The sequence below is a fragment of the Poecilia reticulata genome, chromosome 11, assembly GCF_904066995.2.
Source record: "Poecilia reticulata chromosome 11, P_reticulata-male-v2, whole genome shotgun sequence".
NCBI classification, from domain to species: Eukaryota; Metazoa; Chordata; class Actinopteri; order Cyprinodontiformes; family Poeciliidae; genus Poecilia; species Poecilia reticulata.
The window spans coordinates 9,997,485-10,025,063 of NC_088840.1; the positions used below are offsets into that span (position 1 = coordinate 9,997,485).

At 39.2% G+C, this 27,579-nt stretch overlaps 1 protein-coding gene and 1 long non-coding RNA gene across 2 annotated transcripts; both read right to left on the reverse strand.

Annotated features, from left to right (window-relative positions):
- Nucleotides 1–24: 24 nt before the first annotated feature.
- LOC103472182 (oxysterol-binding protein-related protein 3-like) lies at nt 25–23,953 on the reverse strand. The gene is made up of 22 exons (XM_008421624.3): nt 23,804–23,953; nt 13,493–13,655; nt 12,532–12,648; nt 11,317–11,370; nt 10,893–11,006; nt 10,602–10,754; nt 10,426–10,516; nt 10,157–10,260; nt 8,179–8,265; nt 7,909–8,068; nt 7,622–7,746; nt 7,396–7,527; nt 6,374–6,461; nt 5,644–5,879; nt 4,336–4,473; nt 3,253–3,316; nt 2,815–2,893; nt 2,514–2,658; nt 1,518–1,662; nt 1,309–1,435; nt 942–1,064; nt 25–755 (listed from the first exon to the last, which is right to left on the reverse strand). The coding sequence occupies exons 2-22, from the start codon at nt 13,574–13,576 to the stop codon at nt 659–661; spliced, it is 2,463 nt and encodes an 820-aa protein (XP_008419846.1). The 5' UTR covers nt 13,577–13,655; nt 23,804–23,953; the 3' UTR covers nt 25–658.
- A 1,045-nt stretch (nt 23,954–24,998) lies between these two features.
- On the reverse strand, nt 24,999–27,363 carry LOC145553857 (uncharacterized). The gene is made up of 2 exons (XR_014089898.1): nt 26,730–27,363; nt 24,999–25,849 (listed from the first exon to the last, which is right to left on the reverse strand). It is a non-coding gene; the product is annotated as an uncharacterized LOC145553857 (long non-coding RNA).
- Between the last annotated feature and the right edge of the window lie 216 nt (nt 27,364–27,579).

A 27,579-nucleotide genomic window follows, 5' to 3' on the forward strand; every position in this document is an offset into this window, starting at 1 on the left:
TAATAATAAATAAACAATGCATAATTCTTCCACCCATTGTAATATTTTATTATATACTTCCAAAAGGGAGCATTTGTGCTGTTTCCTTAGGAGAAAACAGCCTCCACAGTCCTGCTACAGACATGAATGATGTGAACAAGGCAGCTTACTGGAAAAGGCAGTACTTTCTTTTTGTAGATATATAAAAACTGATCAGCTTATTGCTGAAGTCAGCAGAAAGTCATTGTGTCACTAATGTGACACAGCAGAAGAACACAGAAGTGAGATGTGACCTCCAGTCCTCGGTCCTTCTGTGCACTTGTCATTCAGACGGCCGTCAGTCTCTGGATAAAGGTACTTTTGCATAACTGCTCCAGCAGTTCTGAGTGCAGCATTACAGTGAAAAGGCACTTGGAATAAATGGTGAAAAGCAGTAAAACACACACTGATCTGCACCTTTAGTCTACACACGGACTCTGCATATATTACAGTAGGTAGCAGAAAATGTACACAAACGAGAATAATATATACACAACAGGCTCTGTGCACACTTGGTCCGAAAGAGGAAGCAGGAGGTCCATGTGTGGGCTACTGTGACACAGAACAGTTCATGTTAACCAGGTCGGCGTTCCTGATTGCTGACCTTCATCTGGTTTTATTATGTTTTCTGACCGGCAGGTCACCACAAGACGGGAAAGTCCACTTTGCTGAAGCCGGGATCTCTGCGCTGCTCCCAGTACGTGTTGTTGCTCACCCATGTGTCGTCCTTGGACTTCCTGCACAAACAAAACAACGCATATTTAAATCAGAGAATTCCTTCTGATTTATTTCTTCAGTAGTCGCGTGAGGAATGATGCCTTGCAGTGACGAATGCCAAACCAAGCAGGTCAGACTTTTACATGAACTCATCCCTTGTTGGAATTAAAGCGTGCATCAGACCGAGCAGGTAGGAAGTCGCATACTTGAAAAATCGCGGCTGATGGACCATGCTGTTGTCCTGCAGCACTCTCCTCCTCTCCCTCTGGAGCTGCTCTATCCTCTGTTTCTGCTCTTCAGCTCCGTCTATGTTCCCCTCCTCCAGCAGCCTGACGGAAGCGTAAAGACAAGGAGTTGAGTGGTGAAAATGTCTACATAGACGAGAGGCTCACTTTGATGGAGGGATGGATGGGAAACTTTAGAAAAAGGAACAACTAAAAGTCTAGAAATTAAATGATTTTTCTATCTTTTATTCTCTTTTGACATTGTCATTTGAATCTGTTTAAGCATATTGGAAACATTTTTTTTTCAAAACAAATCAACAAATAGTGATCATGTTCTGATTCTGCGTACCTCTGGTCCGGCCTGAAACGCGTGTCTGTGGGGGGCAGCAGTGGTCTTAAGGAGGAGTCCAGTTCATTCAGCTCCACTGCAAACTGGGTGAAACCGTAGTACTGCTCCTGCTCCACTGGCATGGGATCTGCATGACAAACAGGATTTACTGTCATGTCGTGAAAAGAACCACGGTGGCTGAGATTTCCCGGCTCTCGTTTCTGACTCACTCGCTCTCCAAATACAAGTGGCAGAAGGAGGGTCTCCTTGAAACACCGATTCATGCCATTTTCCAAAAATGGTGTGCACCACTTTCCCATTCGAATCTGTAACCACGCCCTCTATCTCGTTCACTGTGGAGCTCCACGATTTGGCCTGTGGAGAAAAATACGTCTTTTAGAAAGAGCAGGAGAAAGATTCAAGGTTTTGCTTCACGCTAAAGTCAAACATGTATGAATAAGGTTCAAAATGGCAACAGAAGCCATCCAGCCAAACTGTGTCCTTACCCATAGACTGAGGCAAAAAGAAAAAAAAAAAAACCCTAGTTAGCTAGCAAAAGCATGTTAGCAGCTAGTTAGCGGTAGCCTCAACCGCATTGAGTCACACACAATAAAAATGTCTGCGAACGACTCAAATGTTTACCTGACAAAAAAGTCCCGTAAAAAAAATAAAATAAAAACTACACAGACTGTACTAGACACAAGAACTTCTTCACCATTAACATATTTAAACTTACTTTCTTACTTGAATTTGAGACACTTTAAGGCCTTAATTTTGAATACACAAATTTAAGACATTTTAAGGAAGCGCGGACACCCTGTCTATTTGTAATTATTTTTAAAAAAAAGTCAAACTCATGCAGTCACAATCATACAACCCAACAAATAGGAATACTTGAAATAGTTTACCATTTTTGTAATGCAAAAATCACTATTTTGAACTGAAACAAGTAAATGTTCAGAGCAATGCTCTAATTTACTGAGATACACTTGCATAGTTTGTCTATTTGGCAGAAAAATTTTCTGAGCTCATCTTTTTTTTTTTTTCAATATTTCCATATTCCCTCCACTAGATGGCAGTGTTTGCATTGGCAGCACAACGCTCGTTATTTAAAAGCAGTACTCTGATAAAACATCACAGAAGAATTTCTTCTCCACCAGATTCACCCATTTGAAGCGAGAAACAAACACTCAGTACAGAACACATCAGTATATATGTTTGTTCACCTTGACAAATGTTACTTTGCACTGGCAGACATTACTGTTCATGTTCTTGATGGCCATCTCTCCATAGTGTTCAATCCAGCGCTGGCCGCTGAGGATGTTGTGGATGCAGGACGTCACTTTGTTCCATTCGTAGTGATCCCCGAAGCTGCAGGGAAAACACGCACGCGCACAATTCTCCTATTATTGTTTCACAATAACATGCTTTGTTGTGCGCAATTACCCAGACACTCTGATTAAACATACACACATACACACCCACGGGATTTAAAAAATAAATTAATAAAAAATGGAGAGGACCTACGCAGGTAGTGTGACATGTGTGGTTCCCATGGGAACTATTTCCATGGACTTTCCCCAGAATTTATTTTTCCATCGCACATCTAAACACAAAAACAGGAGAGAGGCTGTGACCGTAGAAAGAGCGTTATTCTCATTTAAATCACCAAAGTGTTAATCTGAAAAATTTTTACAATTGGTTTCTGGCTCATTGATGGAAACAAACAAAGCATCTCTTTCTTTTACTGCCTTTGGTTTATCGGTTTGAAATGGATGTTATGTTTAACCTAGCATGCATCTGTTGTTATCTTTCAGGAATGTTAACTAAGATCGAGGGGCCAAATGAGCTTAATTTAAATCACAAGTTCTCATCCAAAACGTGAAGATGCTGAAGCATGAAACGGACAGTATGACGGCAGTGATCTGCCAGGAGGAAATGAGGTAATTCCAAACATGCGCTCACCTTGCCAAAAGCAGAAGTTCTTTGAATCAGAGTGACATGCTGAGACAGGTGGATGATGACTCACCTGGGAATCAGAGAGAAGAAACGACAAAGCCCTTTTGTAAAGTTTCTTTTGTGTTTGAAAATGTATTGAATCTACAGGCTTGCAATGTGACAACTGCAACTTTTTAATCAGGTGTGAAAATACCTGATTTTACAGGTATTGTTTTTAAGCAAGGCGACAAAATGGAATCACTTGCTTTGTCTCTGAATTATTTAGACAGAGAAAGTCGCCAGTCGGCCCTGATTTCCTAAATTTTGGATTCACTGGCGATCAATCGATAGTTAAATGTGAAACTGATCTTTATCCACTTATCTTATTAAATCTAAATAGCCACAAAGCTGCTGCATTCGGCCATTTTCTTTCTGCAATACAGGGAGATCTAAAACACAGGACATTTTATCTATGGTTTAAGTTGTGTTGTTAGTTTGTTCTCAACTGACCTTATGAATTTGTAAAATCAAAATACTGACTGCTGTGCACTTTAGCTTTAGTAAGAGGCTCAAAACAGACCTGTCGTCTAACCAGTTGTGTTTGTTTTTAAAAATGTTAAAAGTGACTGACGTAGGTAATTTAATAGTTTGGACAGAAATACTCTTAACTTTTCATATATATTTGAGAACAGTATATAAAGTGTAGCTAAAACAAGTTTGTATTGCTTCACTGGTTTGTTTCGGAGCATTGAAGCTGTATTATATATATATATATATATATATATATATATATATATATATATATATATATATATAAAATCTCACTGGTCAAAATCTGAATCAGCAGATTCAATTCATATTCACTTTAAATATCAGTGATCAGTCAGAAAACTGCAATCGGTGCTTCTTCAGTGCCAAAGTTTGAAATGTATCCTTCTAACACAAAACTACTAAATTAAGATGCAGTACAATTTACAGATAAAAGTCAAAATTTGGATTCCATTCTGACTCCACAGATTCAGAAGAAGTAGAGATTAAACCAAAATTCCAGTCATTCTTATTAGGAGAGTACACTTTAGTGAGTGGAATATGAAGGCTGTGTGACAGTACCTGTTCAGCTATAAACCTGAAGCCCTTATCAGGCCGGTCACACTCGTACGTCTCTCCCAGAACGGGGTTGAAGGGCTTACTTCCGGCTCTGTAGTAGGACGATGCGTAGGCAGATATCGCAAAAGTTGCCACATACACCTGCAGAAACAAGAGATAACATACAACTTACTTAGATTTTCAACATTTACAAAAAAAAAAAATCTGCAAGCTGTGTTGCGTTGCCCATTCATGATGCGTTTGACCAGTGGTGAGGAGAGAGCAGCTCTGCAACCGTAAAACCACGAAGAACGTGAGTGAAAAAAAAAAAAATCATTGAAATATGCCAGTGTTGCTATGGCAGCATGCTTTCAACCCCAAAGGGTTTTCCGTTTTTACTTTATTTACCTTCGGTTAATTATCCAGCATTCAGCCTGGGGGTTGAGGCATCGAGAGAAACATATTTTATTTGGACGATTTAAAATTCAAACATCAAACAGTAGAAAGAAGGTGCTTTGATCACCTTCTTGCTCAGTTGTTCAATCCAAATTGAACATCCCACTGTGAAACGTGGCAACAACTAGCTATAGGAAGAATTTTTTCAGCAGTGAAAATAAGCTGATGGTCGATGGATGGAGCTAAAAACAGCAGTTATGGAAGTAAACGCTGCTGGACGTCGCAAAAGACTTAAAACTGGGGTGAGATTCAACTTATAGTTAAGCCAAATAAACATCATTTAGAGTCACAAATGTCACATGACTTTATCTACTCCAAGAAATGTATTGTCATTTTTAAAGAATCTCTATTTTAGGATTTAACATAGAGATAAACATAAAAGATAATGGATATTTTAGTTTTTTGTTTTTTTTAAAAAAAGCACAGATTCCAACATAATGACAAAGGAAAACAACTCTAAATGCATTACTAGGACTTTTAGTGTCATTCTTTGTGGAAATTCGTTGCTAATATTTCAGGGGAAAAAATGAAGAAAAAAAAAAACAACAGTTAAAAGCCAGCATTTCTTATTATATCTGTATTTAAAAAATATTAACTGCTTCCTGTTATAAAGAGCCATTGTGGAATGTCCAAAGGCTCTGGAGCCGCAGGTTGCAGATCTTTATTCTTCTGTTGTGGAAGAATAAAGACCAAAGAACCTGAGCTAAGATGGAACAGTTAAGAACCAAACCTTTTCACGTATTAGAAAGACCCTGTCTGAGCAATCAAGTTCAAGTTTGGTACGTATGGCAAGAAAATGAGCTAAAATTCACTTTGTGTGCCAACAACTGTGTTGGTAGAACCAATTTGTTTTATTATTTTATTTTTTTTATGTACCATGCGTTGATAAGGGTCTTCGGTCTGGTTTGCGATGTCCAGGAGCTCGCTGTACTCCAGCTCCTCACACAGCCTCTGCAGGGTGTTGATTGGCTCGTTGAGCTGCACGGGCATGGCCACTTTGGACAGGTCTTTGCCGATGTTGTTCCTCAGGATGTTCCACAGGCTCACGGTGCTGGAGGGGCAGGGCGACGGGAGCGTGGAGCGACGGCGAGTCAAGGTCATTACGCTGCTGACTGCAGGAGGAAACGGGACGTTTGAAACAGAGATCTGAGTCAGCTGAGACATTTTCAAATCTAGATTCTAAAAGTCAGAGAACAGTTAAATATGTAGCCAGAGAGGAAGAAACCAAAAGGCGATTTTTAAAGCGGATGCGGTGAAATTGATGGAAAATACATGCGGAAGTGACTGAACGATCTCTGCTAACAGATGCTTTGGGGGTAAACTGCGACAAATCACCACATTTAGTTTGCAAACATGTCCGGACGCTAAGATTGCTCATGTTTAACACCTTCTCTGCACCGATTTTAAACATGCAGAATTTATATAGTGTCGACAGTCGGTAAAAGAAACACCAAGTTTTACACCAAGACTTAGTCAGAATCAACAGCCCGATGAGCTGAGCAAGAAAAAAAAAAAAAAACATCTATTCAAGCTGTGGCGGCTTTCCATCTGTTACAGAAATTAGTCCGACTTAACACATAAGCAGACAAACAACTTCATCGTGTACCGGAGTTGTGTCTCGCGCTGCCTCCGTCGAAGGTATCCATGGAGACGGTGTCGCTGACATCGCTGATATAAGAGTCGTCGTCTGACACCTGGACAAAGGGAATCGATGAGGAAAGATTAAAGACGCTCCAGGACCGACGGACAAAACTGTTGGATGTCCGTAAAGTCCTCAAGTTTTGAGGATTTGTTTTCTGGTTGTCTCTGGTTTTATGGAAAATGTTGCCAATGCTGGAGATGTTGCTACTGCTTTAAAATGAGACTATCTGCAGGATGGCTACAGAGACTGTTATTAGGATGTAAACAGTTTAGAAGCATTTATGTCGGGATCCTACTCAGTTTTCTTTTCAAAATTATAGATGTTTTTTCAGATTGAAATACTTCCTGAATTTTCTGTCCTTGTTAGGAAACCCAAATATATAACAGACAGACAGATAGATACAAAGAAAAAGAAAAACTAGAGGGACAACTGGAAAAACAGATTGAAAAACGGATGGATGGCAGTAGACAAATGGTTGAATGGATGATAATGGGTAAACAGATGGATAACTAGATTGGCAGATGGAAGAAATGAAAGACAGGGTATTTTGTGGCTGGAATTTTGAGGGAAAAAAATGTTTTTAAACAATTTGGAATAAGGCTGTAATGTAACAAATTGTGGGAAAAAAATGAAACGCTGAGAATACTTTCCTGATGCACTTTTTGCTTTACTATAGACAACACACGACAGACTGTAAACTAACAATGTGTCAATTCGATGAATTTGAAGTGTTTTCCAACTACATGTCTGTTCATGTCTTCTTAGCTTTAAGTGTCTGAACACAATCAATGTTTTCCTCATAAGATTGTTGTCCTGATTATTACTAACACAACTTTATGCTCAAAGAAATCTTCAAAAACCTTTAATGTCGCAGTACAGACAACATAGCCAATGTTAAATTATAGTGTTTTTTTTAAAAAAATGTCCACCCGTTTGGTTTTGAACACAAAGAAGAAAACATCAGTTGAGATGACGAGAATATTGACCTCATTCTCAGATGAAGACGAAGACAGAAGGTACTCCTGTGCATCAAAGAATTCTGAAATGGACTCCGGGATAGATACTCTGCTCTCACCGGACGCCTGGTGGACCAAGGAGTGCGGGGAACTTGTACCCTCCTGGTTTCAGGTATTATTTGAGATAAATTAGACAAAAATAATGCAAATAACCAAAATGTAACCATGCAAAAATCGGAAGGGTTTATTCTTTTACTGGAGCATAGAGGTTCTTGAGGCCGACGACTTCAGGCGGCTGAGGCGCTTGCAGGTCGATGGTGAGCTTCAGCCGCTCCCGCTCTGCTACCAGGGAGCCGTACGCTGATTTCAGTGAAACATGAACTGGAGAGAGGCAAAAGCCCGACACAGGAAAGAGTTGTCATGGCAACTATGATCCTATACAGAAGAAAACATACAGAAGCTCTCTTCCCCCACCCCCCCATCTCTCTCTCTTTCTCCTGGTTTCTTTCTCTCTACTATACATGCCATGCACTTCCAACTCACTGTTGCTGGCCAGTCGGTAGAAGTCCTGCTGCAGACGTGACACTTCTGTCGGCGAGTCGGGCGACTGGGGACAGGCTTCCTGTGAGGCGGACTCTGTGGTGGGGAGGTTGGGGTTGGAGGCATGAAGACGGGGGGACTGGGTGGAGATGCAACTTGGAACCTAGCAATCAAAAGGAGGAGCCATGATTTCCCCGTTTATTCGCTCACTGATGTCGATGTATGACTGACTGGCAATAACATAAAAAAAAGAGAGAGAGAGCAGAAGTGTACTTGTAGTGTGGATTTGGCTTCCTTGCTGTTTTTAGATCGCCATCTCCGTGGCCTCTTCTCCTTTTTGGGGATGTCATAAGTAGATGCCTGTGGTGCCAAAGAAGAATGACAAGCAAGATTTAATGAACTTAAAATGTTCACGGTACATTTTAGAAAAAAAAAAAAAACACTGGAGCCTACTCCATGTCTGTCACAGTGTTCAATCTGTATTTGATGAGAGAAAATCTTAATTTTAAGTAGAAGATTTTGATAGACTTGCAGAAGGTGGCAGCGTGTCGCAGCACTGTTACGTTAGCTCTAATTTGTTCTTTTTATAGACGCTTAATCAGATTTTTTTTTTTTTTGGTAGAAGCATCAAAAGCAGAGACAATTATTGCCTCTGCTTTTGAGTATTTTTACGCCTACGTTTTTATGACCAGACAGTTATTATAATGCGTAACCGAGGCAACGAGGTATCGTGTTTTTTGGGGGGGAGGGTTTTGTTGTTTACAACTGGGAGCAGTTGATTAGCATCTCAAAAGCTCAAGTAATGCCTGAACTCTGACCCCAAAACCACAGAGGAGTTGAAAAGGAGGCTTCATGGATGCAGAGCAGGACCGAAGAGCAGAGGGAAGAGGAGGAAGTTCAAATCCTCTCTTCTACTCATCACAATGGGTAATGGTCATATCCCAGAGTGCCTATTCATACGGCCACACAGAGATTTAAAGGGGAGCGGCAAAAGCAAATGAGGCAGATTAGCAGTGTTTGATGATGTCATCCAGGAATAGGGCTGAAACGACTGATTGGATTAATCATGATTAAAGAGTACACAAAAAAATATACATTTTGCATTCGAGATAAAAAACCAACAACTTTTGTCTGTAATTATGTTATACCCACAACTCTTCATGTTGTAGAGTTTTAGCTTCAATCGGTTCAAATCCTGTATAAAATAAACCTAGTGTGCGTCTTTTGGTATCCATTTATTAGTAAAAATATTGTCAACAAATCAGCTCTGCACTGTAATGACGTTAAGTTAAGCAAAAAGGGTTTAGTTTTTCATATTTTGACAAATGATCATGAGTACTTTAAAGGAATTCTGTGTCATTGCATTTTATGCAATAAGATGATTTTTTAAAAATGAAAATGAATTTAATTGTTTTATTTGCATTTTCAAGTATTGCTAATATTGTACAATATACAATATTTTTGTTTCATTTAAGTGGTTAAATGAAACAAAAAATCAGCAGAATGTGCCAAAATCTTTCATCCAATTAATTGATTAATCGCCATAATAATTGACAGAATTTATATCGATTGCTAAAATAATCATTAGTTTCAGGACATGTTACTATGAAATATTGTCTCTGTTGCCTGGAAATTGAGTCAGAAAGGTTAAAACATTTAATATTATAAAATATATTTTTAAAAGGTTTTATTGGCTCTAGTGGCCTTTATTTGATAGTTAGTTAACAGGAAGGTGGGTAACGAGGCAGGGGGAAGAAATGCGGCAAGGGTCACCAGGCCGGGAATCGAGCCTGCGACGGCCGCGTCGAGGACTGAGGCCTCCATATGTGGGTTGTGCTTAACCCCTGTGCCACCACAGCACACACCCATTATAAAATATTTTTGAACTGAATTGAATAACTTTACATTTGAAACAAAAAGACTTCAAGGGCAGTGATATGTGATGATTTTCAGTAGGCCACAAGGCCAATAAATTCACTAAAATAACTCTCATATTCAGAAATATCAATATTCGTAGATCAACTTCCTGTTGTGATTCACTTCCTGGGTGTCCAAATGCACGCAACGTGTTCAAGCCAAGTTTTGTGCTGGCAGATCAAACACGGTGATAGTGATGCGCAGCATCCTGAATGTGCTGACGATCGCTAAGGCGAGCGCTGTCTCGATGACTGCCAACACATTAACACGCCGCTGGCGGCATTTCTCTGCCCAGGCTTAAACCGAGCGTAATCCTCCGTGCGGCTGCGCTCACTTGTAGTGCGGTGATGGCTGGAGCCGAGTACGTGCGGTGGATGACCTCCATGCTCTTCAGCAGCTGGTTGAGCTCCAGCAGATAAGACTCGCATTCTTCCAGCTCTGAGCGAACAGCAGATTATTATTAGATCAAAGTGAAGGTGTGTGCAGACACAGTGATGAGGAGTAAAGACTGTGCTAACAGAAAAAAAAAAAAAAAAGAGAGCAAGATGAAAACGCAGCGATTGTTTCTTTGTAAAGACAAAAAGAGAAGGAAACAAACCGCACCTTTGGAGCACTTGCTCATCTCCTCTGAAGAGTGGAGCCAGGAGCTGAGCTTAGACTGGTGGAATGACGCCTGCTTAGTAAGAGTCGCTCTCTGTTGAAAGACACAAAGAGAGATGAAAAAAATGTGATGTAATCTCAAAAAAATAAAATAAAATAAAAGCCTTGAGACAACTTACTTTTCTAAGTGAGTCATTAAGCGAAGGTGAGCTTGCGGCATGGGGGTGGAAGAGGTAGGTCTCGTGGGGATACAACGCAATTTCGTTCTGCCGAAACATACGATGGTGACGCAGCTTTGACACCCACTCATCAAACAGCTCCGGAGCCTTCACCTGAGTGCCGCAAGATCCAGTTAGGAAGCGGAATAAAGCGTCTGAGAATGTTGGGTTTTTTTTTGTTTAAAACAGGCACAGGAAATGAAAGAAAACACCCGGAGGCGATGAGCCACGACTCTGTGTTTCTAGAGTTACCTTTAGGTGATAAATGTTGTCCTCGGTGTCCAGGTCGACGCACATAGCTTTCTTCTTGATGGACATAACTGAGAGGCCGACATCTATCAGCCCGTGGACCTTACCCTTCTGCAGCTGTGGTAAAATAATAATAGCAGTGAAGTTGGTTTCTATTGTCTTGTTGTTGTTGTTTCTTTAATTGTCACATTATAACCACAAACTTCAATGTTTTATTACACAGCAGATTCAAATTATGAAGCAGAATAACGATGATGGATTTAGATTTTTTTCACAAGTGAAAATCTTTTTGTACACAATCCCCTGGTGCCAGTGATTTGTTAACCAACTTTTGCAGCGCGTTTGTGGTTGTAATATGATAAGAATAAAAAAAATACACAGCAAAGAATTGATGACAGACAGATGGCGCTGTTGAGGTTACACCTACATCAACTGCTCGCTTTGCATATTTCAAGATGCCTCTCTCCAAGATGAAGTATCTCTAAAGGAGAAAAGTGGAAAAAAAAAGTTGCATTAAATCTAAATAGTGACAATGCTCTTACAGCTGCTCTTTACAATTATTATTAAATTAAAAGCACATGCTTTCCCGTATAACCTTGACATTTAAATTTTATGACCGCAGCAGTTAAAACAGGTGACCAGCAGCAAAGAGAATGATCACAACTGATATAATCATAGTTTATGAGGACATTTCAGCTTTATAATCCTGGATGTATGCTGACAGGGCACTCCAGGAGAACTTAGGGAATGAGTACGATCGTGGTGCTGCAAGGCAGACCTCTACAGATAAGCCTGAGCAGAAAAAGCTGAACGTTATTTGAGTCAGGTTGGCCTTGTAGCTGTTGGGGATAAAGGAATGAAAAGACTGAGATACAAAGGAAATGTAATAGTGCATGAAATGAGAATCTAGCTGGAGTTTAAGGGCTATCGTCAAAGATTAAGATGTGAATGAAAGGATCTATTACGTAAAATTGAAACCATACACGCCATGAAAACACACATAACCTTTTCCCCTCTGGATATCTTTCTTGCAATAATTTTGCTCCATTCCTTTGGCTAGAACTGGTGTAACTGGGAAAGGTTTGCTTACACACACCTTTTCAGCTCCAGTTTGAATATTTGTGGGCTTAACTGGATATGTTTGGAAAAAAAAAAAAGTCACCTTCAGGTATCGGGAGTTAAACCAGACATGTAGAGGTCCACCAACATTTGATGGTGTTGTGTGCGAATGAATGTTTTAAATGGAAGGAACCCAGTTTCGTTATAGTCCATGTATTATTATATGTTTTTATAATAACAATAAAGATCATTATTGTAATTACTGTTATTATTATATTGAGCTGTCCGTTTATTTTCCATGACATCACAGAAGGAAGCAGTGTGTTTGAGGTGTGCCTCCAATTGACTGCAATGTTGTGAAGTGTATGAATCAGAAACTTCCAAGGTCATAAGATCATAGTTTGGGCTTCCTAAAATTATTTAAAGACACAGTAATTTTTGTAAACGTAAAATTTTGAAAGTAATAAAAGAAATAAATAAAAAAATAATAATTACAACGAGGTTATAAACAAATAAAAGAAAAAAGTCCTACAAAACATTTTAAAGTTTTGCAGAGCTTTAAAACGACAGGTGAGTTGCTCACCTTATGCCATCCCTTCATGGGCCACTTCCTCCTCTTGAGCAGGAAGCCTTCCTGTCTGTCAGGCTCCTGGATGCTGGCAGGAGCCCCCCTGAGTCCCTCCACGATCTCCCAGCTATCCTGAAGGAAAACACAGGAGCAACACGCCAAGACTCAGACAGGCAAGCCACATTCCTTCCCTTCAGATAACAGATGTTGTGTACACAACTGCGCATATCAGCGCAATCACATGTAAACGTCTGATTTCAACTAGAGCAGAGGCGCTGTTCGGATCCTGAAACATCGGGAGCTTACAGGAGTGGTTTCATTTTAATACGATAGTATACTTTTGAAGTAATTTGTTAGCAATAATACAGAATAATATGTTGCAGAAGTTCTCGGTGTACACACTGGGGTTTTACGGTAATGTGAAACAAATAAGAAATGCGGACATTTAATTTATTTGATGTTTAATGATTATTTTGTCCTTCTAGGGTTTATTAAATAGCAATTTTTGTTTTTTTTTAGTCTTCAGTCAGTTCCCTGACTGGGGCAAAAAACCTATTAACCACATGAGCAATGAGCCGAGACACCTTCACAACAATCGTCCGCCGCATGTTCGCATAATTGTGCTGTTGTGGTGAGAGTCGACGGTGACAGTTTTTGTGCGTGGGACTTATTGTATTAGGAACAGAAACAATCCTGAGACATTTTCAACAAACTTTTAATGGTATTTATTTTAAAAAGCTGATGTCTAAAGTACGAAATGATTGCAAAATTTGCTACAAGAGCATGAATTGTTACTTCCTTCATAATCTGTGAGCAGGTTTTCATTGTTTTTAAATCCACGCAGCCTGTTTTGCAGCCTCAGTGACATAAGAGCACATTGACAAAGCAAATCTGAGGTCAGCTCACGTTACCCATGAAGAAAAACAAACTCCAGGACGACAGCCAAATTGAGCATGCGAGCATCACGCCTACATACCTGGTTGTTGTCATGCTTGGACGAGCCGCTGCTGTCGCTGTGTGTGGGCGACGGTGTCGTCATCTTCTCGGGACTTGATGTCATGCTTCTGTGGAAACCGCGATCACAGGAAAGCCTCCAGGAGCATCCCTCTGACCTGTGGAGGCCTCTCCGACAGTCAGCACTGCAGAGAAAGGTCACGCGACAAAGGTTAAACTTACTTAAAACAGAACCGTGGCTGCGAAAAGAACCTGAAATACAGCTTTAACAGCGGAATCGTTTGCTCACCGTCTTTCTGACTAATTTTTGAAATCCCCAGAGGTCCAAAGCGCGTGATCTTTGAGGAAGCTCAACAGCCGTCTTTCCAGACAAGTGGAAAGACGGTTATTGAGCTACATGTGCATTTGGATGTGCTTTGACTTATCCCTTGCTCTTAATGGACTGTTTGTACAAATGTGGATTGGGAACATAAGTAACAAATGCTTACAAGTCAATATTTATTGCCATGGCAGTGCCATAGAAGAGCAGCCATCAAAGGACAGCCTTTGATCACTGTTTCTATGTGATGATGGCAACAGATACATAGAATACACAAACTATATAATGAATGAAAACAGCATCACACAAATTGACCACACAAAGGGTCATTTTATTTTAACAAATTATTTTAGTCATTTTATTTTGTAACTTTTTTGTGGTAGTATTTTGTTTTGAAAAAAAACTACATAATCTTACATTTTTATTTTAAGTCTTTGTATTAGAACTGTTACTTTAGATTGCTCAAGCTTATGATATTGTGAGTTGCGCAAAGAAGCCCTTGCATGATCTTAAACCCTAACTTTAATTATCACCATTCTATAAAAATTTCCTCATTCTATATTAGATTTTCTTAAAATATGTTGCTGATTTATTAAAAACTAAAATTATCCCCACACCATGATACTCTCTTCACCACCCTTGACAATGTGAATGGTACTGCTTGTTTTGCTACAGACATAGGTTGTTGGTGATATGTGGCCATCTAGTCAGATGTTTAGTTTATTATTCATTAAGACATTCAAGTGTCATTTAGGCACTTTTTCCCAGTAGTCATATGAGTTTTACTAAGAAGCAAACAAGGTTTTCTGTCTGGCTTCTGACCTATTAAAAGATTAACTTTACAATCACAACTAAGGGAAAAAAATAACTGACACCTTACATTGTTAAGTTGGCATCCTGTTTATGAATTACTAAGTCATTGCAGTAAAAAGGAATGCTTCATAAAAATAGAGGGGACAACAGTCAAAACTAAGAAGCATAATATTTATGTAAATGTGACATTCTGCTTTTCATTACATAATTGACCAGGATGAGCACAAAATATTAAAAACACATTGTGATGCAACAAAAATTCCTCTCCTTTCCACAAATGACCTGACCTAAGAATGTTTTGCCTCTATGGAGGTTTGGAAGCCTTTTGCTGGTGGATACTTCTGAAGGAATGTGTTTCCAAGAAGGGTGGCTGGGCCACATGAAAAGGAGGACATCCCTGGCTGGTGGGAAGGCCTCCAGGCATCGCGTGTGCTAGCATGACTGGAAATCAACATAAACACCTGGATTCAAATTAGAGTTGCATCCTCTATCCTCTGAAAGTCCCGTTTGGTTTGAATGAATATGTGTGTGTGTGTTTGTGGATTCTGAAGTTTCCCCAAGCCCTCACTTGCAGCCTGCACTGAGCTCAGGACGTGAGTCATCGACAGGAAAGAATCCGTGCTTCGCTACCTCCAACACAACCACAACACCAGGGTGGTTACAGTCAACACTCGACTAAAAGCAGACTGGAGCACACAGGCCTCACAGCTTTGGAGCATAGGCAACATATTTGAGTGCGTTACACATGACAATCTTGGGTATGTTGATTTAGCCAGTCGAGCTGTTCACATTTCATTTTTCAGGTTGTGACTTGCTAGGTGTTTTCAGCTCCGCTTGAAGTTTTCTTGGAATAATTGAGTCAGGAATCTACTAACACACACCCTCAACACATGCAGCTCTTGCTTCATTTATGGAAAGTTTGCAGTATGTGGTCTAGAAACGCTAATGGTAGGGTCTCTCTTGCAATGTGATGTCATACACTGGGGTGTCAGTGTGGATCTCAAGAGAGTATTAGTACAAAAGGTTAGTCAGTATTTTCTTTATATCAAAAAACATGTTTTAAGAAATATAGAAACCGTGAACCTGAGGGAAGAGTTATTCTTCAATTTCTCTCTCTGGAAGATGAAACCTGTTGCAGATAAACCAGAAATTGAGCTAAAAAAATAAATAAATGAGAGGGACTACTTAAGGCTCAAAATTGGCTTTCATTGACATTGTCGCGTGACAAAAATTATCTCTTTTACTTGCAGGGAGGCGTCGTCCTCCCATTCCCGACACCAGGTCCTTGCTGAATTATTCTGACAGAGCTCTGTCCGATGTGTTGTGTGATCAGACGTTTGTGACAGTGTTCTCTGCAGAAATGCGCTCATACGGCAACTTTCCTCTATTCAGTTTTTGTATCTGCATGAATACTTTTGAGGAGCGCTTATCAGATACCTTGAGAAGTTGTGTATATTTGTATGACTCTTCACAAAACATCTACAAAGTACTGGATGGAGATTGCAAAATTGTTGTCCAGATGCGAGGCTGTCAGCAGAAAGGTGTTTCACGCTCTCCGTCACTGTTAACGCAAACTGGAGGATGCAGCAATGGAGTCAGGACCGCAGCGTGATGTATACTGAAGCAGTAGGTGTGTGAATATGAACATCCTGCAACCACCTGACTACCCTCGACTCTTCAGCTTCAGATGAAGTATGGGAGAGCTATTAGTTAGCAATGTCTCTCCAGCTGCCTGCTTCTGAAATGTCCATGTTAAAATATTTTACACGTTGGTGGTTGGTTGTAGTTTCCATTACTGCTTAAGGTTAGTCACGTATGCACCACAGGATCAGGATACACAGTGGGTTTCACAGCAGACCTACTCCTTACTTGCGTGGATGGAAGGATGTTAGCTACAACACTACATCCCACTTAGCTTCAAAGACATTTAGCCATTAAGGGCTCGACACACATCCATCCCTTTCCATTTATTTCTAATAGACATTGCGCAATGAGGCAACTGCTTGCCCTCCTCCAGTCAAGCAACCTGTGAAATTCTTACATGTGAAATCTTGAGCTTGTACATGTAGACGTGCACAGACGCCTTTGCAATGCGAAACAAGAAAGGTGAAAAATGTTCAACTTTTGTCGCTGTCATTGCGTCCCATATCTTGGGTTTCACTCCCTGTGGAGGAAACTTTTGCTTGTCGCTGTCATTCGTTGCTTTCCATTTCTTGAGCCCATTATGCATGTTACTTTGTATGCCACGTTGTCATCTTGCTGATGCTAAAATGTAATTTTATGTGCCAAGCCATCTCCCATTCCTATTTTTGTATCTTCAAAGAGGAAGTGTACAAAGACGAACAGAAATATATTTTTTTTATAGTTTTATGAAGAACTACAGTTATCAAACTATATTTTGTGTAAAACACATGTAAAAACTTGCCCATAATAAGAACTACTAATAACAGTACCATTGCAGTCTCTATGGCCTTGTATTCAGTCTTGTAAAAGTGAAAAGTTGCATCTAGTATTTGTCAGGAAGGTGACAGTCATTATGATTGGAATAAAGATGACTGTCAAACACCCAAATGTGGTCCCTTCAAAAATAAAATACACTAAGAAGCAGAATTTGAGCTGTGACAGATGTGTTAAAGACACTGACAGAACTGGAGACAACCTGTGTGGCAGATCTGGGCCGTTCACTTGTTCATACCAGATGCAAATATGAGGTTATAAGCTTGTTTTAGAATATGTAAAGGAGGTGTCTGTCATTTTGTCAGTGCTCGCTGCAAAACCTTTCAGAAAAAATTGCATCTGCACAAAGGCTCATCCCTTGAGTTAGAAGAATTTTGAAATGCTTTTGTCTGTGCTACTTGTCTTAACCACCGATTAATTTTGCTGAGAATGGTCCGGCATAAGCAGAGGGAAAAAAGTAGCTGGAGGCAAACAAAATTCTTACCTTCAAAAACACCTTGCCTCGAGACGTTATTACACCTTGTGATAAATTTAATAACTTAGAGCAAGCCAGTCTTTTTCAAAAATAAAATACAAGAAAATTGCATGCTGGGAGCAACTTGTAAAGGTACCAGAAACGTCTCTTAAAAGCCAACAAGATAAAGTCCACCAAAGGCAGCCCAACAGACACAGTACTGATGATAAACTCCTGCCAAGGCTCAATGGACTTTTTAAACTTTGCAATTTGACAAAAAAAATACCAGGTGCAAGTAGTAATACAAGCAGAATAATGTTAACAGCAAAGAAAACATAATGAGTATCTACTATCTACTGTTAAGGATCGCTTTTCTGAATTACCTGAACGTGAGGTAATTCTACGTGAATTACGTAATTCTACGTAATTTACGTAATTCGTGAACTAGTGGCCACATTTAAACTCTTTTAAACACTGCTGCTTAAAAATATTCATCAACTTATTTCTTATCCACACTTCAACACCTGCAACCCATTTACTGAAGCTCAGTAACCACATTTGCAACAACATTTCTTTAACGCCCCTCAACCGTCATGAGGACCACAGTGTCCTCATGGACCCATTGACTTGCAAGCAAGTGTTTTTTGTGGTGACAGTCAAAGGGTTCAAGGAAAACCTCAGAAATCACCACAGTGCATCAGTGCAAGGCTTGGGTTTCAACTCTCACTACCTCATGGCACATCCACTCCTTGCTGGGATGTAATAAATCTGCTGTGTAAAAGAAGTACTCGGGACTCTGAGCCATATAGATAAACTGTGAATGAAGCTGGGCCACGATTCCCCAAACATCCCACTGTGTAACTGTGTGGCCTACTTACAGCACCTCCTCTGGGCACTTACCGCAGGCCTGTTTATAACAGTCTTCTGCGGTGTAAGCATAGAAAAGGTTGGGATTCTTTCCCCTGTCTGTCTTACATAATGCGAGTCAATCATTCACAGCACAACACCTTGTAAATTCCTTGTTATGCTAAAATAGTGTGGCAGCGTGTGGCGGCAGACCAACAAATGGAAGTTGTTGAAATGGAATTAAAAACAAGAGGTGATTTAATGTTTTTTACACTTTTGAATCTGAAAATCCGCTGTGCATTTGTATTTCCCACCAGACAATAGTTTGCACAACACCAACTACAACTGAACATTTTTAATGGTATGTGTCTGTAACCACTGTTGCGCATAGAAAAAGTGAAATTCCTGCCCATCTTCTTTGTAATAGGTCAGTGAGATTAGATAGGGAGCATCTGAGTACAGAGACTTCCAGTTCTGGATCTTCATTCTCTCAAAGTCTGGACTTAATGCCGGGACTTTGACTGGGTATGTTAGGATCAGCCTATTGGCTACCTCTTTAATTTATACCCCATTAACCAGTCTGTCAGGTTACTTGATAGGTTTCCAATTGTGCCACTGCATTTCTATTTTTTTTCCTTCATATGAGATAAAATGGTGCTTTATAGATATTGCCTTATATCCCAACTCCTATGCTTCTGTGGTCTTCATGTGGCTGTTTGTTCAATCATGTGAGAATTTTGCACAAGTGTATTTTTACTGAGATTATGTACATTACACAGTCATTCTTAATCATTTTGCACTAGACTTTGTTTTGTTGTATCATAAAAAAGGGGGTCTTAATACAAATGCAAGCCAGATTTATTATCTGTAGAGAATGTTGAAAACAAAAATTCTGCCCTGATTATGTCGATCTGTCAGGTAAAATCCCAGGTACAGTACATGCACGTTTGTGGTTACAACAGCATTTGCAAGGAACTGCAAACTATTTGGTCTGTCAAACAGCATTTATTAAAGAAAGTCCTAGTAGGCCAGGCAACAAAAAAGAAGACAACAGCTGACTTGCTGTTCATTATGTCTTCCTTAATAAACTAAACTAGAAAGCCCGAAAATGTCAGAATTTGTCAGAATGTCAGTAAGCGTCACACTTGATTTCCTTATACAGTGAGGACACTCTGAGATTAGGTGAAGATGACATTTTCTTTCTGTGCATGAGATGTCCTGCAGTCTATAAGGGGTCAGGACATGATCACAAGACTTGTGTGACACTTGTGTTCAGGATTTTTGGACCAAGCTCCTCTGTGCAAGAAACTCTTTCAATATCCAGGAACTGGAGGAATACTGCAAACGAAGAAAGTCTTTGTCCTTTTCTGGGTTGAAGGTGACACCAGGCAACACACATCCTGCCTATTTATAGAAAAACCCTGCGATCTCCATACAGCCGAGCTGAGCCTTATTGTTCCTGACTTTCAGGCTGACACCTGAGGGATAGTCGGGACTGGAAACTCTAATCCTGCCATAAGAAAAAAAAAACTTTAAAAGATACACACACTGACGCAGACGGAGCAGCAACTTTCTCCTACGCATTCCTGAAGCTTGAAGGCCGTCGACCTGACAAATATCCTCCACCTTGTTGTTACTACCACACAGCGAGTGCAAAAAAATAAAAAAATAAAAAAGCTTCTCTCACAGATTACAGAATTATCAGGTTACAGCTGAGGATGATCCTCTGATGATCAGAGAGCAGCATTTAGATGCTTTTAATAGACTAACATCAGGCAATATCTACTATTTTTAGATCTACATTTTAGAAAAAGGCAGCACATGGCATTTCAAATGGTTGATGGTGACAGCACTTGTCTGACCTTTGACATCAGGTTTGACAGGACGCATGATATAACAGGATTGAAGCTATTTTAAAGTATTTCTGTCTGAAAATAGAGCCTATTGTGAGAAATACCAGTGCAGTGATCAAAAACAGATGCGCAGCGACTCCAATATGCCGAACAGCATCATGCCCTCAGATCTACGAGCAGATTTTCTAGCAGAGCTGCATCACAAAAGACGTCTTTTGGCCTCCTTCCTGCTGAGACAAGAGACACTTTGTGTTGCTGCTCAATCACAAGTTGCTATGGAGATGACAAAACAAAGCAATATTATATCCAGCTTGATAATTGTGAAAAAAAATTATAATTGGGAGTGTTAAGGAGGGGTTATTTATAGAAGATGAACTATGATTTATATGGAGTCGCTGTGTTGACCGGTGGTTTGAATGGAAGAGGAACGGCGTCCTCCAACCTCTACACCAGCAGAGGACGGCTTTCATCAGAGCTGATGCTTGAGGAATTAGTCGAGTAGAAGTGCTCGATGTTTACCAGCTTTGCGGTGGGTGTTGTGCAAAGGAGAAAGTGACACAGAGATAACTCAGCGAATCACAATAGCCACGCTGGATGCTGACGCCCAGGAATGCTGGACAGAACGGAGATCAGCTGACTGGCATACTTAGACGCGCTTATTGTGGAGGAACTGTCCTTTATTGTGAGATGGATGAACTTTACAAGAAACACACCTGAGTGCCTTTGGCTCTGCCTATGGCCACGCTGTTACTCCTGACACCACCAATAATAATATCAATAAATAATAAATTACAATGACGGATCATGCGAGATGATGTTTCCGCTTAAGTCCGGTTTCTGTTCAAAGCCGCTGGGGTCAATCTTGCTTTATAAATAAAGTTCAGCTGAGTCATACAGAGCTTTGTGGTGCTTAAATGATCAAACATATTACTCACTGAGCCATTAACTCCAAGGCAACGTAGGCCCAGTTACGGTTCATCTCTTTAAACAGCTACAGTGGTTTTCCTACAAGTCTTTCTGAATTTTCTCCTTCTTGCTTTACACTCACACCCCTGAGTGCAAGTCATGCATAAACTTAAAAAAAAAAGTAGAAAGAAATATAGAAACCCATCAAGCTAAAAGAAGCCATTCTGTTCAGCAGATGACAGATGTTCTGATTTATTACCCAGCTTGTTATACATTTGATGTAGCTCTATTAAAACCAAAACAAAGAAAACTTTCTGAGCAATAGGCACATTAGTTTATTCTATGGTTCTGCTTAAGTGCAATAAGAAAATGTTGACTGATAAATATCACCTTACTAAAATAATGGTCTAAATAATTTTTTTTTTTTGACAAAAGTGATTTTTTTTTTAAATCATCTTTTGAATAAAATAAGATATAGGCTATTATGTTAGGAAGGTGACAATGTAATAGCAGAAATAAAACAGCTATAATCAGTGTGTAGCTGCAGCTGTTTATTCTGGTTTACGTTTCTAAGAAACAGTATTTTTTAATTAAGGTCAATCTATGGGCATTGATCATATCGCTCATCGTTGATCACGACACATTTATTATTACTGTAAGAATTTTGATATATTGTTGTCACGATAAATTCCAATTCATTGTGTTTAACTTCCCCAAAATTGTCTGTAGTTTTGGAATTATTCGTTTTACTATTTTCTCCACTGCTTGTTCAATTTGAAAATATGATTAAATGCAGTTATTGTAAGTGCCTTTTGACACAAATCCCACATCTTTGAGTGGCTGGTGTCCTAAAGAAGCGCATTAGAGAGAGGTATATTTTTCAAGAGCAGTATTTGTGTTCATGGAACTATGATTTATCTGAGTCATGCAGCAACAGCCACACAGTTAGATAAAAAAAAAAGTGGTTACTTTTTATGTAACTTTTTATTGTTGTCAGAAAAGTATCACAAAATATCGTGATAAAACTTTCCATATTGCCCACCCTTAGGTCAATCCCTACAATACACATGCTGGTCACTCAATGGCAACAAACTCAATGTCTTTTTTATTTAAGGACAAGAGTAACCAAAGCTTGACGTGCGAAGCCTAAAGATCATGAAGGCGTCTTAACTTTTCTATTTTTAAGATGTCGGGAAAACAAAGATCCGCAAGGACAGCAAGGTCAGCTTTCGAGAACAGCAGTGTGAAAGGTGGGTATTTCCAGTATGTGACTAAAAATGAAATCAGAGGAAGAGCAAAAAGGTGTAAGAAGCTATTTAAAAGGCAACCATGTTTCTACAGAAGCAGACTGGCTGTTAATTTTGGTATCAACTTTTAAAGCGTGATCTTGAATTGAGTACAACAGCAACACTGCCAAACTTTAGGAAATCTCACCATTAAGCTAAGGGTGTACAATCTCCTTGGAAGGCAAGCAGTAACCACTGATTACTGATGAAAAAGCAATTTTACAATGTCTCCTGTATAATTATTTAGTTTGCTTGAAATAACAGTAAACTCTGTTTCACAATAACTCCTCTCGCTCTCTCTCTCTCTCTCTCACACACACACACACGCACACGCACACACACACACACACACACACGCATACACACATTCACACACACCATGTGACATCTCCTCAGCTCCTGCAACAAATGATTAACAAACTGCTCATGGCAGGAAGTGCACATTTTCAATGCTGTTATTTTGAAAAATCAAAAACATCTCAACTCTGAATCAAAGCTTTACAAACACTGGAGATGCAAAAAAGAACAAAAAAAAAAAGATTTTAAAAAACACTGTTGCTTTTCAAAAGATAACGAATAACTGTTTACTGAAATGAATCATAACAATATAATATAGCGGTATTATCAGATGAAGACACAAACAGATGCTAATCCCCATATCACTTTACTGTTAGTTTCTGCTTTTTCTGATGTTGTTTGTAATAAAGTCAAACAGCCTTAAATGGAAATATTGGTTTTTATTGACCTGACAGCGATGCATTAAGAAATCTCCTCTGGTCTAGGAGTTAATAACTTAACAGTTAATCAGAATAACACAAACTTTCGCTTCACCCAAACACACACTAGGGAAGAGTACTATACACACCACTAATTTACAAGTCTGATTAAACAGACCACGCTAACAAGATCAAACGGAAGCGTGCAACATGAAAACATGCTGAAAATCCGTGGTTGGTTTTACTGATGATGATGTCAGAAAGGCTGTCGAGGCGGACTGGTTTAATGAAATATTCATTAATGGGGCGAAACACCACAGGGAGAAACCACAGGTGGCCACGCACAAGACAGCTTGTGTTGCCCAACAGCAGCCAGCACAGCAAAACCAAACTTGTTAACAAAATGTCTAATATATTCCCCGGAAGATTACACAGCCTCATTAGGTGCCGCTATTAAAATCCCTAAATGGACTCTGCAACAGACTAGCTCTATTAGGTTCCCAGATATCAAGAGGGGTCTATTAATAATTCTATCGAAAGCGATATTTCACTTGAGACAGACGGAGCACAGTCAGCGCTGGCAAGACTGCCGCTTCATTCAAACGGAAGCAGCCCCCCAAAAAAACAAACAGCTAAAGACAAACGCCCATTTCGCACAAGTTTCAGTAAATAAAGAAACTTACGATAGGTAGGCGAAAGCTACAGCATCGTGTCCCCCTTCACCAAGCGGTACAGCACCGGGTTTTGGACTGAACGGCTCCTCGTTCCACAGCAGCAGCGAGTTGAGCAGTGATAATGGGGGAGGAGCCTGATGAGTAGCAGGTTAGAGTGACGTGCTTCTGATCCAATCAAAATTGAGAATGAGTGGAGGGTTTGGGAACAGAAAAGTAGAGCGGGCACGTTCTTCTAACTGGCCGGAATGGGGTATATGCCACGGACTTCCGTTTTAGCACTTCCGCATTTTTATGCCACATAGAATATTTCCGGTGCAGTCCTGCAGGACTACTAATGATGCCAATATAATTATTCAGACGTCCTGAAACGCTCCAGCAACAACAAAGGATTTAAGCTGGATGTGTCAAAACTTCACAATAACTTCGAAGGTAAGTTAATAAATCGTTTGTATTCACCATAATGCCTCATATGTCTGACGTAGCTAACAGGGACAAGCTTACAAAGGTGCTATGTAAATGTTAAGTGTTTTGATTATCTGTGCATTGTGCAATCTACATATCTATGCTGTATAGATAGATAAAGATATAAACATATATAGATCTGTCTATATTGTGCCCAAGCTATCAGTAGAAGCTGAAGTTAGCTTCCGAATGTAGCATCTAATTCGGAAAATAGCTAAAGGGCAATTACACTTAATTTTTCACTATCTTGAGCTTTTTAATGTGTTGTACTTTAAAAACAACACCTAGACATTTCAAACCTAACTAGATTATTCTGTACTAACAGCAGAATAAATAAAACATTTGTGAAACCTTCTAATTGATTTGTGAAATTTGTAAAATGTCAATAGATTCCAGAATGCATTAGATCTGAATTATTAATTTGTGATTATTTTACTTTCCGTTTTCTTTCTTTTTTTTAATCTTTATTGTAGTTGGACCGGAGTTCTGTTTGATGGCTTCCTGGAGGGAGAGATTGGCTGAGCTAATGTTGCCAACAACTTTTCTCCCACTATTAACTTTTTTGCTTTTCTTGATATAAAGTATTTCTATCAGTTGCTCTTTTTCCATTTTGTTTACAGTATTTGTTTATACAGTATTTTTTTTATTTTTACCTTAATGCTTACCTGGTCAGTTGAGGTGGAAATGTACATCCTCTTGATTATTGACAAATATCAGAACCACATGGACTGAGCTGGTTACATCAGATCAATCTGAATCTTTATTTCTCATTAAAATGACTTATTGTAATTTTAAGACATTGTTATAAAATTGCATCTTTATTCTGCTGTAACGATGACTGCATTCTTACAATTAAAATTTCTTATATTCTGACCGTAATGCTCCCCTATACAACTCAGAGAACAGATGGTTAAAATAAAGGCACTTTTTGAAAATATTTTCTGTGATTTTATTATAGAAATTGAGGACGAGAGGAATCGATTAAAATCAAATCTGGTATGAAAAAAAATCTTGTATCATCCAGCCTTATTCAGCATATTAAATTATATGACTAACTACATATTACTTAATATTCACATTTCTTTGCTAGTATTACCTAAAAGTGTTTCATTTTAACATCTCACTTGAATTCCTGATCTACATGCAAGTACTTGATATAACGTAAACACAGAGACAAGGGAAAAAAAAGATTCAATTTTATTGTAGGTACAAACAGGATAGCGAAATGAACAATGAATATATAATATACTTCCTAGCTGCTAATCAGACATCAGATTTGTTTTGCCTTTACTGGTGATGAAAACTCGTCACTCTGGAGGAGAGGAAGACCGGCTCAGCCTCGTCCAGGATGACTGCAGTGTCAGGGTAGCCAACAAAGTCTGCAGATAGATTTTTGCATATCTGATGCTCCGGTTTCAAGATCATAGTTTAACCAAGTAAATAAAAAGTTAGTCCACATTGTGATGATCCCGCAGACCGTGGACTGATGGACGCCGTACCGGTCAGTTGGTTCAGGTGCTTGGATCCAGTGGAAAGGTAATCGGAACAACGATCATGGCTCAGAAACACATCACAAGGTGTTACGATGCAAACCTGAAAAATTAAAAAGAAAAAAAACTAATAAGCGTCCATATTTAGCTGCACAACACAATCAAAACGAATAAATCCTCAGCTCTTTTTGAGAGTTTTGCTTGAAAATAAATTGACAATATCTCAGGAAATTAAATGTGTAAGTGAAATAGTTCTGATATCACAAAGAAACTGCAAAAAAAAAATGTTTCAGAGTTGTAACAACACTGAAGTTACTGAGTAAAGAGTGAACTAAAATACTACTTAGAAAATACATGTTAAAATCTGAATACTCTTCTGAAAGTGTGCAGCTGAAATTAATTTAAATTACTAGCAGGCAAAGCACAGTGTTCGCCTAATATCTGCACCAACAGTAAAACAAAAAATTATGCATACAAGAGGCATTGGTTTATAAAAGTCGAGGCAAACCTAAATTTACCATTTTAAAAACAAAATGCAGTCATAACCTCATTTTCTAAGCAGAATCTCAAAGGGGAAAAAAAGAGAAATTACGTCTCTGTAACGCAAGAGTAGATTATAGCAGCCAAGTGGAAAAATTCACTCTAACGTGGATTATAATTATGAAACAGCAAAGGTAGATGTCATATTTTCGAGATTCGGGAAATACGTGATTTGTACCATTTGTTCTGTGGTTTTTTTTATGTGTGTCGGTGCCACTTAAACGGCTGTAAAGCGAAGGTTTTGGACCTTAATCTGACTGACTAGTTCGGGCTGAAGCGTTGCTGCTCTCGGTTGTTCTTAAACTAACGTGCTCGGTATCGCTTTGACTGCATGTTAAATGTATTTTATATAATTGTCACATAAAAAAGCTAAGGAGTTGCCTAAAAATAATTTCATACTCCATATAACACAAACGCAAACATCAACACACGTATTGACTTACCTTGTGCCAAATCGCTGCCTCTGTTCTTAGCCTGTTCCCGTTGCAGTGGATTTTCCTCCCAACAAATTATTCCAGTAAACGAACAACGTACAGCTCACTTTTAACCTCCATCTTCCCATTTCTGACGCTGGATCTTCAATATCCTCAAGCTTTGAAATAGCAGGCAGCTACAAACCGGGTGTTAGCTGTAGTGGCTAAGTCTTGGCTACAGTCCGCTGTCGCCTTGATATCAGCAGGAAAATGAAAAAAAAACTAAGCACTGGATGGTACCGGCTAATTACTGGACACAACGGCACACCAAAAAACTCAGTTGTTGTACCAGTAGCTCACAGATATTTTAAGTTTTGCGACTTTTTCATGGTACAGATCTTGCAGCTTTGGGTAAAAACAATAGGAGCAAGCAGGACCCGGAACCAATCTATGTGGCATAAATTCAAACGGAAATATGTCACCACCTCTCGTGGCATATACCCCATTGTGACGTAGAAGCCAGAATGAGAGGCACTGAAAATCAAACAAGGTAAAAATGAAAAAGGCAGACATTTAATACAACTTCCTCCTATTACTTTGTAAAAAATGAATCACATGATTTATTCTTGTCAAAAAATATTCGTACTAATCAGAATCTGAATACTGTTGGTATGAATATTCAGTGTTTATTTCAAACTAGTGAGACGAATATTTCAAGAATGTATCCAGAAAAGACGAATTGGAGTTTTCCAAATGTGTATTAAAAAGTGAATAACTCAGAAAATCTGGATGTATCATCTTTTTCAGGAAGTTGTTCTTTTTATCTCAAAACATGTCTTTTTGTTTCAATCAAGTTATATTTTTAGAAATTATCTTGCTA

Coding starts and splice junctions, on each gene's coding strand:
- LOC103472182 (XM_008421624.3), bottom strand. CDS start 13,576: ATGACATCAAGTCCCGAGAAGATGACGACACCGTCGCCCACACACAGC. Junction 8,266..10,156: donor CAGCCATCACCGCACTACAA/GTGAGCGCAGCC, acceptor TTGGCACCACAG/GCATCTACTTATGACATCCC. Junction 1,436..1,517: donor CACTTGTATTTGGAGAGCGA/GTGAGTCAGAAA, acceptor TTTGTCATGCAG/ATCCCATGCCAGTGGAGCAG.